The sequence below is a fragment of the Hemicordylus capensis genome, chromosome 4 (assembly GCF_027244095.1).
Source record: "Hemicordylus capensis ecotype Gifberg chromosome 4, rHemCap1.1.pri, whole genome shotgun sequence".
In the NCBI taxonomy this organism is placed as follows: Eukaryota; Metazoa; Chordata; class Lepidosauria; order Squamata; family Cordylidae; genus Hemicordylus; species Hemicordylus capensis.
This window is the reverse complement of record NC_069660.1, coordinates 182,386,974-182,403,005: the sequence shown is the minus strand read 5'-3', so window position 1 is coordinate 182,403,005 and position 16,032 is coordinate 182,386,974. Positions and strand designations below refer to the sequence as shown.

At 44.3% G+C, this 16,032-nt stretch overlaps 1 protein-coding gene across 3 annotated transcripts in view; it reads left to right on the top strand.

The window, feature by feature from the left end:
• The window catches only part of LOC128324710 (inactive sodium-dependent neutral amino acid transporter B(0)AT3-like), a 52,113-nt gene that overhangs the window by 11,209 nt on the left and 24,872 nt on the right, over window positions 1-16,032 (top strand). For all 3 annotated transcript variants that reach the window (XM_053249567.1, XM_053249568.1, XM_053249566.1), the window contains 4 exons: window positions 2,086-2,267; window positions 6,243-6,353; window positions 7,819-7,931; window positions 10,378-10,506. In XM_053249567.1, the coding sequence (XP_053105542.1) occupies window positions 2,086-2,267; window positions 6,243-6,353; window positions 7,819-7,931; window positions 10,378-10,506 (535 nt within the window). The remainder of the gene's footprint in view (window positions 1-2,085; window positions 2,268-6,242; window positions 6,354-7,818; window positions 7,932-10,377; window positions 10,507-16,032) is intronic.

Sequence of the window (16,032 nt, the reverse complement as noted above, 5' to 3'; positions counted from 1 at the left end):
CCCATTCTCACCCCACACTCCTTTCAAAGCTTTCAGGGTTGGATCAGAAGCTTCTGATCTGACTCTTGCAGGCTTTGACTGAAAGGGGTGTATAGTGACCAGAAGAGCTGCCAGCTAGCAGCCTCCTCTGGTTACTGGATGCACCCATTCCACTCAAAACCAGCTGCAGGTGATCAGGAACTTTGATTCAAGTGGTTGAATCAGAGTGGTTGCTGCTGTGAGTCCCTTTGAAGGTCTGTTTCCCATCATGCAGTCAGCTTTCCAAGGGGGTGCAGGGCACCAACATGCTGCCAGCAAGCAGCCTTCTCTCCTCAACCACTCCCCCTTAACAATGCTATAGGTGCAGTTTGGCCTCAGTGGGGGGCAGGCAAGGTGGTATGTTGCACCTTGCTTCAATTACTCAAATGCCTTGGACCTCTCTTAAATAGAGTATTGCCTGGATTATACGACTTTAGAATGCAGATGAGGAAAAAGATTAATGGGAAACTATCTGAACTGGGCGCAGACCATCTGAGCCTCTAGTTCTCTTCTCAGTTTTCCTCTTGCCCTCCCTGCCTGATGGCCACCGCTTTCTTCTCGCCTCCCCCACCTGATGGCTGCCGCTTGGCCATTCTCCTGGCCAATCATTTCTTCAGCCCCACCTGCCCATCCCCATTGCTATCCGGCAGCTGCTTACAAACTCTTGCAAGAGCTGCCACACATGGGATTAGCAACGGGTACATTTAAGAGAAATATATATATAGATTCTCTTTCTGACTGAAACAAAGAATTTCACTACATGTAGCCTTGGAGAGCACCTTCTTCTGTATGATCCCCATTGCATGTTGAGGTCATCTGGGAGCTTTCCAGACTAGCTGCTGGAACAGCAGCAAAATGCCTCCGTTCAGGCAAGTCACATTGAAAACGTAAACAGCAGAGGGAGCAGTCTTGCAGCAACTAACAACCCCCCAAAACAGCAACTTTTCCATACCGGATATACAATGACCTTGCTCTATATCACAGTGATTACATTCACAACAAGGCATTGGAAATGTGAACCGCACCCTGCTGTCTACGTAGGGACTGTGGTGTCATAACATAGGAAGTGTGGAAGCAAACTTCTGAGACGGGCATAGCAAGGTTGGAGTGGGCCCAGAGACAAGATTTTAAAATGCCCCTCCCTCACTGAATCTGAGCTCATGAAGTAAAGAAATCTTAAATGAGGCTGAATAGTGGTAACGAAAAGCATAGTTCTATCTATCTATCTATCTATCTATCTATCTATCTATCTATCTATCTATCTATCTATCTATCTCCTATGTGCCACAATAGAACATCATCCTAAATTATTATTTTTAAAGTTTTGTAAATTGTGGACAATGCAAGTCATTTAATGGTACTAGAGAAAGACATGCTGTTCTAGTAGCTCCAGGTCTTAACACTCACATCAATTTCGGAGGATGAATACAACTGAAGGAAGCCTGGGCGGGTGCACGGCTGGGGGAGTCAGTCATGTGACGTCTCTGGGGGCCACCCAAGGCAGTGGGGCCCCAGACAACTGTCTCCCCTTGCCCTATTGTAGTTTTGCCCCTGTTCCAAGATATGTCCTGACCCCCTTGTAGGATCTAGTCTGGAAAGCGCCCAGGAAAAGTCTGTCCACCAAGTCTGGTGGCGACTTGGAGCCAGGCCTTTTCTGTAGCTGCACCTGGCCTCTGGAATGTACTCCCGGCAGATATCCATAATGTGTTATAGAGAGAGGTTCTAGTTTGTTCTTAGCTCTGATATATTAGTTCTTTGGTGCCATTGTTAATGCTGATTCTGTGTATGTTTGTGTATGCTCTCTCTCTCTCTGTCTGTCTGTCTCTCTCAAACAAACAAACAAACAAACATACAGTTTTGTTTTTCTAAAACATGGGAGGGATCATTCAAAAGAGTGCTACATGCTGAAATGGTCCATTTGAGGAAGGACTCCACTACATCAGGAAATTTCCCTTGGAATCAAGCCAATAATAGACTTCTTTAATCTTATTTCAATAGCATAGTGGAAGAGACTTAAACATTTGTCACAAGCTAGTTTGGTAATGTCTGCTGTGCTTGTTGTTTCAGGACCTATTGAAGAATGTCATCAAAGCACTCCTGCCAGTTATTTTTGGTACAGAAAAACTTTAAACATAACCCCAGATATAACAGAGAGTGGCTCATTACAATGGTGGCTCATTTTGAGCTTGGCTGCTTCCTGGATAATTGTGTACATCTCTGTGATCCGAGGGATTGAAACAACTGGAAAGGTGAGAGGAGTGAATTATTACAGGCCATCTGTATTTCACTGGCCTAGTTCTTACCAACTGCGACTTGGACTGTGCCACTTCAGACGGCAGCCACAAGCCCACCAATGAATGCTTCTCCGTGGGGAAAAAAATTGCACATAGAAGTCTAGCATGTCAGGGAGAAAGCTAGGTTAGAATCCTATTCCTGAAGTATAGTTTTATGTATAGCTTTCTATATCCAGGGAATTTTTTGTATGGAGGAACATTCCATTAGGTGTCTGAAGTGGGCAGCCCAGGCAAAGATTTACCATCTCAGTGAAAACCAGACTTCTGTCTTTGCATTTAATATTTGGCAAAGGGGGCTGTGATAGTTTAGGAAAACATATATTAGGTACTGGTTATGTATGTATGTATGTATTTTTACATTTATATCCCGCTCTTCCTCCAAGGAGCCCAGAGAGGTGTATTACATACTTGAGTTTCTCCTCACAACAACCCTGTGAAGTAGGTTAGGCTGAGAGAGAAGTGACTGGCCCAGAGTCACCCAGCTAGTATCATGGCTGAATGGGGATTTGAACTCAAGTCTCCCCGGTCCTAGTCCAGCACTCTAGCCACTACACCATGCTGGAGTGGAGCACCAAATAGTGCCCCTTTTCTCCTTCCTTCCCTCCCTCCATTTTATCTTTTTTCTGTTAAAATCAACTTCTTCCAGTTCCTTCCTTCTTTCAGATCTCTCCCCATTTCTAGTAGAAAAAGAAGGGAAGGGATGAGGAAATGCAGGATGGTGCCATTTCTCTATCCTTCTTCTGCCAGCAATCCATGGGAAAGGGCACTGGTTTTGTGTGGGGGGGGCAGGGGTGAGGGGGATAGTTCTCCCTGATGCCTGGTCCAGTGTTGGAATTTGTGGCATAAGTGTTGTCTCTGCTCTTGTCTAGGGGCATGCTTGTCTGTATTTGTATACGTTTGTGTCTGTGTTTGGGTTTGGAGGTGGAGACTCAACTCCTCCTAGCTTCTTACTTGCTATCCTAAATTCAAACAGAGAGGTTCTCCCTCTCTCTGCAGGGTGTTTTCAGGATTATGAGCATTGCAAGGTGCGATGGAATGGTGCAACGGTTTCAAATTGCTAGTAAAGGGTTGTTCAATGCTTCGTGGTAGGCTGGTGGCTGTTCATATTGCTATCCACCACAATGTGGTTTCTAGGTGGGGGGTATCCCTATTCTCCTTGAACCATGTTATCTGCCCTCCCCCATCCCATTTTGGGCCAATGGGTTCGTGGAGGGGGCGGAGGGGTGACATGAAGTCTTTAAAAAATTCTCGTCTCCCTTGCACAAAGCCATCAGAAGGGAAAAGCACCATTCAAAAACAAAAATTTAATTGCAGCATTGCACCCTTGTGCAAGCACTACAGCGAACAAACAAACAAAAAATCAATGGCGGGGAAAGCGCCGCTCCAAAATGAGAATTTAACTGCTGTCTTGCACCCTTGCACAAGCAATCCAGCCAAAACAAACAAACAAACAAACAAACAAATAACCCGGCAGGGAAAGTGCTGCTCCAAAACAAGAATTTCATTGCACCCTTGCACAAGCGATCCAGCCAAACAAACAAACAAACAAAAATGGTGGAGGGCCCCTAGATAAACAAGAGGATAGTTGGGGATCAGTTAGATTTTGAACAAGAGGGCTGCAGTGAGGGAGTCAAGGCAGCTGTCCCCCTTGCTTTGTCCCCGAAAGGTGGTGAGCAAAGGAAGCCCGGGCAGAGCCTCTTGGCTCCTAAGGCTCTGCCTGTCTGTCTGCCTGCTGCTCCCCCTTTGCACAGTGTAAAAAGAAAAAAAGAGAAAAAAAGAAGGGGTGGAAAGAAATAAAAGATAAAATAAAAAGAGAGAAATAAAATTGAAGCGGGAAAGGGTGATATGGACAGATTGCTCCATGCCCTGATTCATGATTCATCAACACCATGCCACTTACACCAGGGCAACATCATTGCAACCCTCCAACAACAGGAAAATACTGCTACTTTCTTGCAACACAAATGCAACGTTGTAGTGCTGCAGCACAGCAATAAAACCTGAAGCAGGGCATCAGAAACATGGATGGCACCTCACTGCAAGTGATGTCAGATCGTAGGCAGTACATAAGCATACTTAGACATGTTGCGAAACTGCTACAGCGTGTAATGCAGAAAGCACCCAGAAAAGACTGTAAGCCTGTTTATTGTTTTCTTAGCCTATGTAAGTAATATATATCAGCCTATGTAAGTAATAAATATCAAACTCTTGTTTCTCAGTTAAAGTTGGCTTCTTGTTCAATTACTTATAAAGGATAAGCAATTTCTCTGCATCACAGAGTCTGCTACCTGAAGTGAACTGCTTCAGCCTGCTTCATGGTAGAAGAGCCTTGACATCATGGTCTCAGTCTAACTGTGGTTACACTTTTCTTTTGCATAGGACTAGTTCTAGATGGGGACTCACATCCAAATGGATGCATCTTCACATTGGCTACTTCCATCATGTTCAGCTGGAGACTGGATTAGTATTGCAACGTCCATCTGCTCTGCACACAGATCTCCCTCACTAGATTAAGGCAATGGTAGTACTGTAGGCTACAGAGACCAGGACTGTCCCTAGTAGGGTGCAGGGCTGAGGGTGAATCATCATGTGCACCCCCCCCAATATTTGAAATAAACAAATAATATTCATTTTATGTAAAACACATACACTTAATTACATCTTTAAAAATCAGCCCTCTGCCCAATTCCTTTGAAATAATTCTGGCAGCTTCCTTGCCCCCACTGGGCACTACCACCCTCCAAACTCTGCTCTGGGCCACCCCTTTCCCCCTGATGTGAAGCTATACCTTTGCTGAAACCTCCATTATTCCCTTCAAAAATTCACCAAAAATCAGCCCTTTGCCCAATTCCTCTGAAATTTGGGTGGTAGTTTCCATCCATTGGGCACTACCACCCCCCACCCACTCATTTTGTCCCGGGGCCAGTTTTTAAAATCTGAAACGTTTCAGATTTATATTTCAGCATTTCAGCTAAAAACAAAATGGGAGTGTTTCGGATTGGTTGATTTCAAACAAAGAACAAAATGGGGGTGTTTCAGATTCAGTCTGAATTGAAAAAGAAAAAAACCCAGAATGCACACCCTTACTCCCCGCCGCGGGGAAGCCAGAATGGAAAGCCATTCTTTGACCAGCCTCCGCAGAGGGAGGGAGGGAGGGGGTCCATCGCGGCCAGCTGCTCTCTCCTGCCTTGTCACCACCGCCACCCACACCTCAGTGCACACTCCCCTGTCACAGGCACCCACACCTCAGCCATGGCCAGTGTGTGCCTGTGATCCACCTGCCCTACGCAGCGCCTCTCCAAGCACAGAGTCCGGGGCGATCGTTCCAGTCGCCCTGGCCTAAGGACGGGCCGGACAGAGATAAACAGATGGGCCACAATAAATCTGTTGGTAAGATATCATAGCTGTGCTCTGCTACAGTCTAGAGTAGCATTCACACATGCATGTTTATCTATTGATGATGGCAATATCAACAAGGGACGATTTTTATGTATGAAGAAGCCATTACAGATCAAATCGACATAGACCATCACATTGCCTCATGTCACCTCAAACAAACAAACAAACAAACAAACAAATCATTTCCCATTGGAAGTCAGTTCACCCTCTAAATGCCTTTTATGAAGACATGCCTTTCATGTGCATGCGTGAAGCAGGGGTGGCTGCTGCAAATGAACGGATAGAGGACCGGAAAATAAGCCACAAGTGCATTGTTCATTCACTCTTCCTGCCCCATCCAGACTGCCTGTCCTTCCCTCTGTGCTCACTCTCCCTTGAGCTGCACAGGGCAATTCCTATCCCCAAATGGGCAGATGACAGCCTGTGAAGCTTGGGGTGATATAAACACCATAACTTCTCTTGTACTCATCTGTTTCATGTTATTTTCATGCCTGTCTCTGATTCTTTTTCTTTCTCCTCTCCTTCACTCAGGTGGTGTATTTTGCAGTCTTATTTCCTTACATCGTTCTAACAATATTCCTTGTATATGGACTGACTCTCCCAGGAGCCATTAAAGGGCTAAGCTACCTCATCACTCCTAATGCAAGTATTTTTCCATTTATTCAGCAGATGCTGTTGTTGATGTTCCAGCTGATATACTGACAGTCTGATTTGGGTCCCTCGGTCTTTTAGATGTGGTTCTGAATTTAAGAAAACTATAATTCATTTATTTTCTTTCGTTATATTTATTCTCTTTATTTACCACCTAATACCGGCCAGGATCCACTGGGCCTCTCAGAGATTGCCCTGGTATTTTCTTTTTTAAAAACACCTCTTTATGTGCTTTAGAAGATGCGCCTGAAATAGCCCCCGTTTTTTAAAGTGACTTGTAAAGGGCCTTGTGGCCATTCACATCACTAACAAAACCCCATAAGTTCAACATATGAAAAAGGAGGGGATCCATACAGATCACTACCACATTGAAAAAGGTCATATAATCTCCCCAGATTTTCCCCACATGCCCCCACTACAGAGCAAAAGATGCTATGGATATTGTGGTCTCTAGACTTTAATATTGTTCTTGATCACTGCTGCAAGAGTGCTAGGACACTGGGGGAAATAATTTTTAAGATTATATTGATTTTAGAGGGAGCTCTGGACTGGAAGTAGACTTCAGGAGGCAAGAAGTAAGTGCGCCCAGGAGCAGAATTAAGAGGGGTGTCAGGAGCAGCTGAAGTGCCCCCCCCCCGTCATTCCCAGATAGGAAATCATAGCTCTATCTCACGCTTTATTGTGTGGGTCTCTCCATATGGCTCCACAAAAATGCCGGAGTATCACACACAACCATTTTCAACACTCCTCCCAAAGTTCAACTTTTAAAGGATGCATATAGGATGCTTTAAGGGCCAATCATCAAGGAAAAAAGCCAAATAATGCAGCTGGCTGTATGAACAGCATGGTATTGAAGTCGCTGAAAATACCCTCATAATCTGAACTCTCCGCAAGCCTAATAAGTAGCAAAGGAGGAGTAAATAACTATAATATATATAATATAATAAGTATAATAACTATAAGTAGCAAAGGAGGAGTAAATAACTATTTGGAAAACCTCCAGCAGAGACTGAGAAACTTGTTTGCTAGTATAAATGAATCATTCTGCCCTTAATTTGTTGAATTAAACAAACACCAGGAGTTTCCCAGACAGCAGGCTTTACTGGGGGTCTCTGCATGGCATTACTGTGAGTTTGAAGTTGCCCAAAAAACCCGACACAAAAAGTGGATTTTTTAACCCAAGATATAAACAAATCAGGCTACATTCTAAGGTGCGATGAAAAGCCCAAATTATGTGTGAAGTGATCCCTGATAGTTTGCAGGGACTTTGGGGTAAATATGGCTGATAAGTGAATGCACACCTCCATTCCAGAGGAGATGTGAACTAAAAGCCGGGTGTGAAAAACCTGCAGTACTTGACATGCCACGAAGGTCCCCTGTTAATGAAATTAAGGAATTGTAAGACTAATAATGTGTTCAGCATTGCCTTTTATTTTATTATATATATTTTATGCAGGTGGACAAATTGAATAATCCACGTGCGTGGCTTGATGCATCTGCCCAGATTTTCTACTCTCTTTCTTTAGGAGTTGGAGGTCACATAGCATACTCTAGCTACATTTCGCCAAAGTAGGTATAATTTAATTCCCATTCCTAGGTTGTAGTTGTTGCGGGTTTTGGATTTTCTCCCCCGCAGGATAGTTTACACAGTGTATATTTACATAATGCAGATACCTTCTGCATGATACTCCTCAGCCAGCTCTAGGAATGGCACAATGGCAGCGGTAGCCGCCACCACCTACTGGTAAGTTCAATAAGCATACTCTCAAGAGGGGGCATGAAATAGAGGGGGCCCTTGGCGGGCACCTTGGTCAATGCTTTCTCACATCTGGGGCCAACTCTGCCTACTCTTATACTGCAACAGTAGAATGATAGTTCTGTTGAAGGGGGCACAGGTTAGGGAATTGTGATTCTTCCATAAGCTTTACTAACATTTTTGGATATGATAGATATGATTGATATGATTGATATGATATGATATGCAAAATAAATAGCTTCTCAATCGTGAAGTTACAATTCTAATAAATCAATCAAGCAAGTAATATGCAATCATTCTATTCTGGAAGGAAAGTCTCTTCAGTTATGGCTGGAAGAGAAAAGCTTAGCACCAGTCACCCAGGAAAGCCTCAGGCAAAATAACAAAAATGATTATTTTATTAATCAGGTTAGAACTGTTAAACATCCTGCCAACTTTCCACTTTCAAACTAAGCTTCCTTTTCTTTCCTGTCCTTTCCTTCTCAATCTCACAGCCTGCTTGCCTTTGTTAATATTATTTCCAACATACCAGCTACATAGGGCACTATCTTTTCTTCAAAAACATCCACTGATGTAGCAAGAGAAGAAAAGAGCCTATTTAGGATGAATGGTAAAATGGCAGCAATGAGGAACTGCAGTGGTAAGGAAAATAAGAAGTTCCCATCTTCAGGTCACGAATCCTCCACACGTTGCTGGATAAGAGCCTGTGGATGGGCAGGCCTCTACCTGAGCACCAGGAGGACTCCCACTCCTAGGCCCTGCCTACCTGTCTCTCCTGATGTTTTTCCTCTTCTTCAGATGACTCCCTGTGCAGTATCGTTTCTCCATACACAGCTGGAGAGCAGAGAGGGGCTCTCACCACCCCTGAAAAAAACCTCCTTTATGTCTGATTACTGAACTAGTTACCACTTTTTATGTTTAGTGGTTCAAGGCAATCAAAGCCTCATTTGATAATGTCATTCAGGCGTTATAAAATTACCCCGCTGTGGCCACGTACAGCCGGGCAAAGTGGGAGAAAGTCCGCCCCCACCCCCGTGTCAAACAGCAGCATGCCCCACTGCTCATGCTTACAGCAGGGCTTGTCTGAAGAGGGAAAAGCCTAAAGCATGGTGGCGGGTGCTTCTGTGATTGTGAGACTGGATCAGTCTAGTTCAGGGATTCTCAAACTTGGGTCCTCAGGTGTTATTGGACTTCAACTCCCATAATCCCCAGCCTCAGTGGCCTTTGCTTGAGGATTATGGGAGTTGAGGTCCAATAACACCTGAGGACCCAAGTTTGAGAATCACTGGTCTAGTTTCACAATCATGGAAGCACCCACCATCTTGCTTAAAGCTCTTCCCTCTTCAGGCAAGCCCTGCTGTAAGTGGGAGCGGCAGGTGCACTGCTTATTGACATGGCATGGGGCAGGATGTCCACCGCCCTTCGCCCCTCCCCCATACACAGCTACAGTGGGGCAATTTTATAATGGCTGAATGGGGCTCAAGTGATGTTAGGTTTGGGGTTTTTGGTTCAGGTTCCACTCCCTGATCACAAGCAAAATTACTCCTCCTTAGTTTAGCTTCAGAAAGGAGAATGAGATTGGAATTTGCAAGTGATTTTTGAGTACTTGCAAAAGTCCTTGAGCTTCCGCAGGTACTCAAAGGGAATGCTTGCAAAGAGCCAAAGGTTTGTGAGGTGAACGAGGCAATATTCAACAGTCCCTAACTTGAAGCCTTCAGATGGTTACAGAAAGTTGTTGTATGGCAACCTCCATTAGCTAACATCTGCACTGAGTTCAGATGTACAGAATAACCACAGTTATAGCTGACCAAGGTTGTAAATGCAGCACGTCTGGATGCACAGAACCGCAATTACGGGCCAAAAACTAACTCCAGTTTGCATCACCAAACTCCAGTTGGAACCTTTGTTTATCTCTAAGTTTTGCCGTCAACAACTGAAGTTTTGCTACCAAAACCTTACACCCAAATGTTGACTCAGCTGTAACTGCATTTTCGTGCCTTGGCGGCCAGGCAACAGGGAAGGGCTCCACTCTCCTTCATCTGGAGTTTGGCTGGCCACAGTATGGTGAATGTCCGTGGTGCGATTGGAGCTAAGAATTGAAGCATGCTTAACTCCAGTTAACTTGTAAGTCTGAACTGGGCCTTAGAATTAGCCCTCTGAACTGTGCCCCTTGAATAACAGGCTCTGTGCATTTTTTGGCATGAGAATTCAGTGCTGACTTTTTTAGAACTTAAATCAATGTCTGTTTCTTTTCCACAGAAATGACTGTGAAATTGATGCCATTGTAATTGCAGCTGTGGACAGTTTAACATCTTTGTATGCCTCAATCCCAATTTTTTCACTTCTGGGGTTTCAGGCAAACATTGACCATGAGAAGTGCTTGGACTGGTGAGCCATTGAACGTTTCATGTATTAAACTTAGGAACACATGTATGGTGTTAACCTCTTAATTTGCTGTATTTTTTTAATTGTATAGGATGTTATGCTCTTTTTATTATGTAAGCTAATTTGAGGAACCCTGGAACTTTTTCTTGTTAGCCATGAAGAACAGGATAGGCAAGAACAAGATGCAGCTTAATTCAGATAGATAAAAAAGAGGTGCTGTTGACTGAGACTTGAGCAGGACCAACCCAAACTAGGGATGTGCACGAACTGGTCCGGAGGCCATGACAGAGGCCTCTGAACCGGTTCAAATGTGGCCCTGTCCGGTGGTCCGGCACTGGTGGGGGGTGGTTCTTTAAGGGCGGGAGGTTTCACTTACCCCTCCCGCCACTTTCCCCCCACTGATGCTCCGTTTTTTGGAAACGATTTTGGGGCGGCAGCATTCCTCCCTGCCGCCTCTGTCCCCATTGTTAGCTGGAAATTCCAGAAGTAACAAGCGTGCGCAACGTGCGATGTGTGCGGCAGGTGCATACGCGTGGTGGCAAGTGTATGTGCGCTTCTTACTTCCGGTATTTCCGGCTAACAACGGGAGCAGCCGCCCCAAAATCGTTTCCAAAAAATGGAGCACCGGTGGGGGGAAAGCAGTGGGGGGGGGGAGTGCAAAACACACACCCCCGCCCTTAAAGGGAGAAACCTGCCAGCGCTGCGGTTCCATGCACATCACTAGCCCAAACCTTCCATGCATGAGGTGGAGCCGTTTCTCTCTGCTTGCCACCCCCATTCTAGATTTTCTACTTTCTTGCCTCCCCAGTAGATATTTCACCAGCTCTTTCCTTCCTAGAGCTACTACTTTCTTCCCACACCCTGGCCTAGAAAAAGGTATGGCGGCAAGATCTTGAACCAGCTAAGTCCTGCAAAGCTTGTGACTGTTCCTGCCACCTAATTGTATTGCATTACTGGGCCGACATTCCTGCACTGCTTTCTACTGTCACTGCTGCTGATTGTTTCTCCAGCTTCCTGGCCTACACAATCCCTGAAGGTGCTTTTCCCTTCTCATTACTGGATGCTGTTGTTCACTGGATGCCCACTGCAGCCTAGCTCAGATCCCACCACCACCTTTTTTTCTTGTCCACCCCAGGAGAACCTGCTCTTCCCTGGAAACAACAGACATTCTATTTCTGCAATTACCTCCTCACCATACAGAGCCCTGATTTTACTCCAGCAAAGCAGAAGGCTATATTGCTTCACTGCCTGGCCCTGAAGGCCAGAAAATATATAATCATTTACCCTTTCCTGCCAATTTGGAAGTGGATGCCAATTCTTATGAAGCTGCTCTTCAAGTCAGATGATCATTTCAACCATACTTTGAATGTGATTGCTGAACGTTAAGTTCTATTCCAAATCCCAACTGCCTGGTGAATCTATCGATCAGTATGTCACAGCATTGCATGCCTTAAGAGTAACCTGTTTGTTTGCCAACTTTACTGATTAAATGCTCAGGGATCAGATTGTTATGAAAACAAACTGAGGCGCTTCACATGATTACTGTGAAGTGCCGCGATGAGGTCTGCGGGGAGAGTGGGCTTAGTCTGCTCTCCCTGCAGCTGATCATGCCCGGAGTCCTGGGTGGCTGGATTGGCTGCCCACATGACTACTGGCTCCATCACGGAGCCAGTGGGGGCTGCGGGGATCAAGGGCCACCTGGCCCCCAGAAGTCCCAGGATGAGTACACAGGGCATTCTGGGAGGATCCCCGAGCCCGGGAAGCTGCTTGCAGCCTCACAGTCAGGGGGTCTACTCATGTGTCGTCGCGTGCCGCAGTGGCACATGAGCAATAAAATGAGGTTAACCGAGCGCTTGCTCCATTAACGTCATTTAAGGGGAGGGTGAATTAGGCAGGCCAGCCGCCTGGGAACCACCAGGCTTGCCTGCGAGCCTGGTGGTTCCCACGATCGGTAGAAAGGGGACTATGCTCCCGCTTTCTACAGATTGTGGGAATAGCTTTGCTGTTTCAAACTGTGTGAAAAACTGCTAATGGAATGGAAACTTACCTTGGATAAAGTTACAGAGCTGGCTAGGAGGGTGGAAAATGATCTTCACTGTGCCAAATCACTCTCTTTGGTACCCCCAAACCCATCTCCTGAAATCCAGGCTTTTTATTTTAAAGCCTTCCAAACTCAATCTTCTCATATGGCACTGCACAAGAAAGGAGGCAGCACAAGAAAGGAGGAGCTACTATGACTACAGATGTGGAGACTCTAGCCACAAAGCCAATTTTGCCCACTGTCCTGCATGGAAGGTCACTTGCAACAGATACAAAAGGGGGGAGGGCACTTTGCTAAGATTTGCAAGTCTGCTGTCCATTGCATTACTGATTCACCATATGATAAGTATGAGGCAGCTGAACCGCTTCCTGACAATGTTTTAAGTGTGACAGAATCAGAGCCTGCTTCTCCACTTTTACTTCTTGGCAAGTAAAACTTAATGGGCATGAAGTGCAGATGCTGGATGATTCTCTGTACACTATTATTTCCATCTAGAAACTCCTCACTACATCAGATCTGCACCTGCAGCCTTCAGACATCTACCCATGGGGATACGGAGATTACCCTATTGCCATAAATGGATACTTCACTGCTGTCCTGGAATACAAAGCACGTACTGCAGAAGGGAAAGTATATGTGTCACAAAAAGAAATCTCAATATTGGGCTCGAAACATCAGAAAGATCTACAGATAGTGTTAGACCAAAATAGTGTGGAACCCAGATGATGGAGCATCCATATCCTGATGTGATTGCTGATTTCTAGGATAGTTTTGCTGATACTCCTGGCACTGCCACACGTTTCAAACATAGAATTCAGATGAAGGCAAATACAATATCTGTACAACACAGTGAGAAATGTACCAATAGCATTGCTCGAACCACTTAGAGAGGAGCTCTTAAGACTACAACATTCTGACATCATAGAACTTGTAGATTCATCAGAATGTGTCTCTCCCATTGTTCTTGTGCAGAAATCAAATGGTACACTTGAAAAATGCATATATTTAAGAGATGTGAACTCTAACATGCTAGTGCATTGTCATCCATTACCAATATCAATGAATTGCTGCTTACTCTGAAAGAGGCCTCAATGTTCACAACTTTGGACTTGTCTTCAGCCTATCATCAAATTCCTCTGCTCAAGATTCTCACAAATACACAGCCTTTATTGCCCCAGAGGATCTTTTTCAATTCAAAAGACTACCCTTTGGATTAGCCTCTGCAGGTTCAGTAGTTCAGTGAATTAATGATGCATGCAATTTTGGAGACTATGGATGGCATCACTTACTTTCAGGATGACATTTTAGTGTATGGGAAAACTATTGAGGAGCATGATGCTAAACTGACAGAAGTCTTAAGAAACTTTTGACAACATGGACTTGCTGTCTTTGCAGAGAAATGTTGGGTTTGCAGTGTTCCCTCTAACAGGGATTCCTAGATATTGTTGACTACAACTTCCAGAATTCCCAGCTGCAGTGGCCTTTGCTTGGGAATTATGGGAGTTGTGAAAAAACATCTGGGAATCCCTGTTAGAGGGAACACTGCTTGGGACACACAATATCTCAGAGTTGCATACATCCCAAAACAGACGTGGTGAAAGCTATTCAGGAAGCACCACAGCCACACAACAAGGATGCACTTCAATCATGTTTAGGACTTTTCTGTGAGTATTACTCTAAATTTGTTAGATTATTTGCCTCAAAAGTTGCTCCACTGCATTTTCTTGTACAAAAGAATGTAGCATTTATCTGGGATGCATCCTGCAAGGCTAGTTTTCAGACTATTAAATTAGCCATTGCCAAAAGCTCTGCTCTCACTTCTTTTGACACCAACAGGCACACTATTGGAACCACTGCTGCTTCTGAATATGGTTTGGGTGCTGTCTTGATCCAGAAAAAAAGGGGACAGGGAAGTCACAGTTGCCTTTGCTTCTAGAGTGCTCACTGCTTCAGAGAAGATGTATTCTGTCCTTGAAAACAAAGCTCTAGCATGTTTCTAGGAAGTGAGGCACTTTGGGATTTACTTGTGGGATAGAAAATTAACTTTATGGTCAGACCATTAACCCCATCTGCTTTATTTACTACATGGAGATCAAGTCGAGCAACCCCAAGAATAGCCAAATGGATCACCAGACTTATGATTTTGATTTCCAGGTGGAATATATTCTAGATCTTTGGAATACAATTGCAGATTGCTTATCTTGACTTCCACTTCCAGGCCAAGAGGAGTTCCCAGAAGACAAAGATGAAGAAGTAGTAATTGCATAAATAGCTTCATCCACTCAGTGATCACATCTTCTGAATGGAAAGCAACCCTCAGTGCCAAAGGTTTAAGTTCAATGAGTATTGAACTTAAACCTTACATAACTAATGGATGGCTATGCAAAAACAAGGTATCTGAACATCTTCAACCATACATACACATAGCAAGTGAGCTGTCTCTTCTTAATGAGCTGGTGCTGAGGACCAATCATTTGGTGGGGCCAACCTCCTTTCAAGCAAAAGTTATCAAAATTGCCCACAAAGGTCATCCGGGCATGAGGTTGACTAAAAGGCAAATCAGAGAACGTTTTTGGTGACCAGGTATGGACAAACACATTGAAAATGTAATCCAGCACTGTATGGCTTGTGCTGTATCTGAAACATCACAGACAACTTTTACCACCCCCTTGATTCCAGTACAGTATCCCTATGGTCCCTGGGAAAAACCTGCTCTGGATCAAATGGGGCATTTTGATAACCAACCAGCAAAACAAATATTTGTTATAGTGATGGTGGATTACTATTCCAGGTGGCCAGAAGTTTCATTTGATAACATTTCTACAAACAAGGTGATCCAGTTCATGGCTGCAGTTTTTGCAAGGAAAAGTCTTCCTCAAGAACTAGTGACTGACAAAGGGACACAGCTTACCCCACTTGAAAGTGAGCAATACTTGCATAATCATGGGATAAAACACAAGACTATTTCCTTGTACCATCCTCAAGAGAATGGCTTAGTGGAAAGAATGAACAGATTAGTGAAAGAAAGTTTACAACTGGCTACTACGCAACAACAACCTCGGAAAGAGGCAATTTGTGAAACTATCTGCTTTTCATACTACTCCTCATTCTACAACAGGAAAATCACCTTTTGAACTTCTGAGAGGATGCAAAGCTACCACCAAACTTACCCAATTATTTATTTGTTTGTGTGTTTATTTATTCATTTAATCATATTTTATACTGCCTGATATGTAAATCTCTAGGCGGTGTACAGATACCAACATTAAAATCACAGGTTAAAATACATAAAAACAATATAAAACAAATTATTAAAATTATTAAAATTCTAATTAAAAGCTTGAGAGAACAGGAAAGTCTTGAGGGTCTTCCTGAAAACCAACAGAGAAGGAGATGCTCTTATTTCAGCAGGGAGCATATTCCAAAGCCCTGGGGCAGCCACAGAGAAAGCTCAGTCCTGAGTAGCCACCAAACGAGCTGGTAGCAAC